We start from the raw sequence: 4,510 nt of genomic DNA on the forward strand, positions 1-4,510 counted from the left end.
TACAATGTCACTATACACATTTCCCCATCTTGACCATGTGAAAAGGCCAGCTCACTGGGTGAGGGCCACGTGGCTTCACCAATCCCACCATCCCAGACAGAAGCCGGCCGCTCCTCCCAGAAGCAGAGCCACTGAGCCGACTATGCACAGATGCATGAGGGAACCTAGCCCAGACAAGGGAACTGAACTGTTCAGTTGAACTTAGACCAAATTGCTGACACACAGAAATCATAAAAGGTTATGGTTTTAAGCCCCTAAATTTTGGGAGTGTTTGTTACACAGCAAAAGTGAACAGAGACATCCACATTCTAGACAACAGAAATGGGAAGTGGACACGGTGGCTCACGCCTATAACCCTAGCACTCTGGGAGGCTGAGGTGGGCAGACTGCTTGAGCTCAGGAGTTCCAGACCAGCCTGAGCAAGACCAAGACCCCATCTCTTAAAAATAGCCAGGCATTGTGGTGAGCGCCTGTAGTCTCAGCTATTCTGGAGGCTGAGGCAAGATAATCCCTTGTGCCCAAGAGTTTGAGGTTGCTGTGAGCTATAACACCATGGCACTCAACCTCAGGGTGACTGAGTGAGACTCTGTCTCAAATTAAAAAAAAAAAAAAGAGGGTTGCACCCATAGCTCAGTGGGTAGGGTAGGTAGGGCACCCAGGCTAGCCGGTTTGAACCTGGCCCAGGCCTGCTAAACAACAATGACAACTACAACAAAAAGATAGCCAGTGATGTGGCAGGCACCTTAGTCCCAGCAATTTGGGAAGCTGAGGCAAGAGAATCGCTTAAGCTCAAGAGTTTGAGGTTGCTGTGAGCTGTGACGCCACGGCACTCTACCAAGGGCGACATAGTGAGACTCTGTCTCAAAAATAAATAAATAAAATAAAAAATAAAATAAAGGCATTTTAAGGAAGTTGCAGTGATTATTTCCAAAAAGCAGTCATAAGGCGATACCTACTTGTACACAAAGGATACTGGGAAATGTAGACTTTTCTGTTTTTCTGGTTAACCATGTGCCCAGTTTCAAACAAATAGGAGTCTTACTATAAAGCAAGGAGAGAATGGACACTGAGAAATCACCAGATGTCTCTACCACAGAGCTTTAGCTGAGAGATTGCTGGGAAGACTCCTTGAAAGAAGAGGCAAGATCTGGCAGGGTCCTGGAAGCCAGCCTAGGTGAGGGGCTGAGTCCTAGGAAGGAAGGCTTCTAGCTTCTGCCTGTGGGTCTCTGCCATCCCCTGGGGGCTTCACCTCGGGGACAGGATGACTGACAAACCCTTCCTCACCAAACGCCCTGGCCAGGGCAGAAGGCAAAGACTGGAAAAATTTTTCCTGGAAATCCCTGCCAATGAAGACATAGAGGAAGGGGTTGAGGCAGCTGTTGAAGCAGCCCAAGGAAAAGGTGGCCCAGAGGAGGAGCAGCATCTTGGAGTAGTGGGACTCATTTGGCTCCATCACTTGCGGCAGTTGGACCAAAAGCACCATGTTAAATGGGAACCAGAAGGTGAAGAAGGTGCTCACCAATAGCAGCAGCAACCTCTTCGGCCGGCGAGCATGGACCCAGCCCTCTCGCCGGAGCTTGGCCCGGATGAGGTGAGCACAGGCGCTGATGACTGCCAATGGCACCAGGAAGCCCAGCAGGGAGTAAGTGATGATCACCACCATTTGTCTCCCCAGAACCACTGGATTCAAACTGCGGGCAGTCTCATTCCTCAAGGTGAACTCGAAGTAGCAGTGGTTGCATCCATGCTGTTGGCCAGTGGTCCGGAATATCAGATGTGGTGAGCATATGGCGGCAGCCAGGAGCCACACCCCGATGGCCAGCGAGATGGCCCGCTGCACCGTCCGGTGGTTTCGGGCCCAGACAGGGTAGAGGACGGAGATGCAACGGTCCAAAGAAATGAGGACCAGGAGCCAGGTGCTGGTGAAGAAAGTGAGAACCAGAAAGGCCATGTAGAATTTGCAGGCCAGTCTATTAAAGAGCCACTGGCCAGAGGCCACATAACTTACGGCGACAGGCAGGGACAGTGACAGAGTGAAATCGGCCAGGGCCAGGTTGAAGAACCAGACGGTAGGGATGGTGCGGGGCATATGGAAGAGAGTCATCCAGAGCACCAGCCCATTGCCCAGTATGCCAACAATAAAGGACATGGACAGGGCAGCCACAGTCAGCTGGCGGAGGCACCCCATCTCCAAGGGCTTACATTCAGAGGTGTTCATCTCTCTAGAACAGAAGTGACCATAGGTAAGAGCCCCTGGCTGCCTTCACGAGAGCCCCTCCGAGACCCCACTCATGTATTTCTCCATTCAACAATTTTTTACCAAGTTCTTATTATGACATGATAACATCATTCTAGGCAATGGAAATAAGTCATGTCACAAAACAGGCCCTCATGGAACTCACATCCTGCTGATGGTGTCAGATATAACTCATCTAATAAATCCATGATATGCCGTGTCAGACGACAGGTGGTATGGAAATAAATAAAAAAGGAAGGGCATTGGACTTTTTGTAAAGACATAGTAGTTTTGTCAGACAAATAGTCTGACAGATGAAAAAATTACAAAATCTGGATAAGTATTAAAAATCAACCAACTATTAATTTTTTAAAATCATTAATTTAGGTTGTAGCCATAGCTCAGTGGGTAGGGCACCGGCCACATACACCCAGGCTGGCGGGTTCAAACCTGAGCCTGCTAAACAATAATGACAGCTGCAACAACAACAATAAAAAATAGCCAGGCATTGTGGCAGGTGCCTTTGGTCCCAGCTACTTGGGAGGCTGAGACAAGAGGATTGCAAGAGCCCAAGAGTTTGAGGTTGCTGTGAGCTGTGACGCCATTGCACTCTACGGAAGGTAACATAGTGAGACTCTGTCTCAAAAAAAGAAAATCATCAATTTAGAAAAAATGATCATTAAAAAAACTATCAATCCAGAGTTTTGTTTTCTTTTTTTGTAACACAGGGTCTCACCCTGTTGCCCAGGCTAGAGAGCTGTGTCATCATAGCTGACAGCAACCTCAACCTCCTAGGCTCAAGCCATCCTCCTGCCTTAACCTCCTGAGTAGCTGGGACTACAGGCACCTGCCACCATGCTCAGCTAATTTTTCTATTTGTAGTAAAGATGGGGTCTCATTCTTGCTCAGGCTGGTCTTGAACTCCTGAGCTCAAGAGATCCTCCTGCCTCAGACTCCTAGAGTGCTGGGTTTACAGGCAAAAGTGATTGCCCCTAGCCTCAATCCAGAATTTTTAAAACTGTTGAAAATATCCTTCACAAATGAATGTGAAGACATTGTCAGATAAAGCAGATCTGAGATAACTTATGGCCTGCAGGCCACGGAAATGCTAAAGAGAAGTTCTTCAGGTCTAAAGGAAATGGCACCAAATAACAACAGATATGTATGTATAGGAAGGAATTAAGAAATGATTCCTTGGCTCAGCACCTGTGGCTCAACCGGCTAAGGCGCCAGCCACATACACCTAAGGTGGCGGGTTCGAATCCAGCCCGGGCCCGCCAAACAACAATAATGGCTGCAACCAAAAAATAGCCGGGCATTGTGGCGGGCGCCTGTGGTCCCAGCTACTTGGGAGGCTGAGGCAGGAGACTCGCTTGAGCCCAGGAGTTGGAGGTTGCTGTGAGCAGTGAAGCCATGGCACTATACCCAGGGGGACAGCTTGAGGCTCTGTCTCAAAAAAGAAAAAAGAAAAGAAAAGAAATGTTTTCCTTAAAAAAATCAAAGTATAGGCTCGGCGCCTGTAGCTCAAGCGGCTAAGGTGCCAGCCACATACACCAGAGCTGGTGGGTTCGAATATAGCCCGGGCCTGCCAAAATAATGACGACTGCAACAAAAAAATTTGCCAGGCATTGTTGCGGGTGCCCGTAGTCCCAACTGCTTGGGAGGCTGAGGCAAGAGAATTGCTTAAGCCCAAGAGTTAGAGGTTGCTGTGAGCTATGACACCACAGCACTCTACTCAGGATTACAGAGTGAAACTGTCTCAAAAAAGGAAAAAAAAAATCAAAATACAAAGCCAGCATGGTGGCTCACGCACACCTATAAACCTAGCACTCTGGAAGGCCAACGCAGGCAGATTGCTTAAGCTCACGAGTTGGAGACCAGCCTGAATAAGAGGGAGACCTTGTCTCCACTAAAAATGAAAAACTGAAAAACTGAGGCAAGAAGATCACTTGAGCACAGGAGTTTGAGGTTGCTGTGAGCTATGACAGCACAGCACTCTACTCAGGGTTACAGAGTGAAACTGTCTCAAAAAAAGAAAAAAAATCAAAGTATAGAGAAATGGGAGTGTGAGAGTTGAGAGAGAAAGGGGCCACTTATGGCATTAGATGGGGATGGTCAGGGAAGACCTCATTAAAGATTTGACATTTGAGCAAAGATTTGAAAGAGGTAAGGAAGTGAGCTAGGTAGAGGCTAGGTATCTGGAGGAAGAGCATTGCAGGCAGAAGTAGCAGCTTGTGCAACAGTCCTGAGGTAGGACTATGCCTAGAATGTTCA

At 48.1% G+C, this 4,510-nt stretch overlaps 1 protein-coding gene across 1 annotated transcript; it reads right to left on the reverse strand.

Annotated features, from left to right (window-relative positions):
* Positions 1 to 1,205: 1,205 nt before the first annotated feature.
* GPR32 (G protein-coupled receptor 32) lies at positions 1,206 to 2,293 on the reverse strand. The gene is given in 2 exon segments (XM_003804002.3): positions 1,206 to 1,265; positions 1,268 to 2,293. Coding segments are annotated over 2 exon segments (1,086 nt in total).
* Positions 2,294 to 4,510: the final 2,217 nt, after the last annotated feature.

Source organism: Otolemur garnettii, unplaced genomic scaffold, assembly GCF_000181295.1.
Source record: "Otolemur garnettii isolate 467f Iridium unplaced genomic scaffold, OtoGar3 scaffold00211, whole genome shotgun sequence".
In the NCBI taxonomy this organism is placed as follows: Eukaryota; Metazoa; Chordata; class Mammalia; order Primates; family Galagidae; genus Otolemur; species Otolemur garnettii.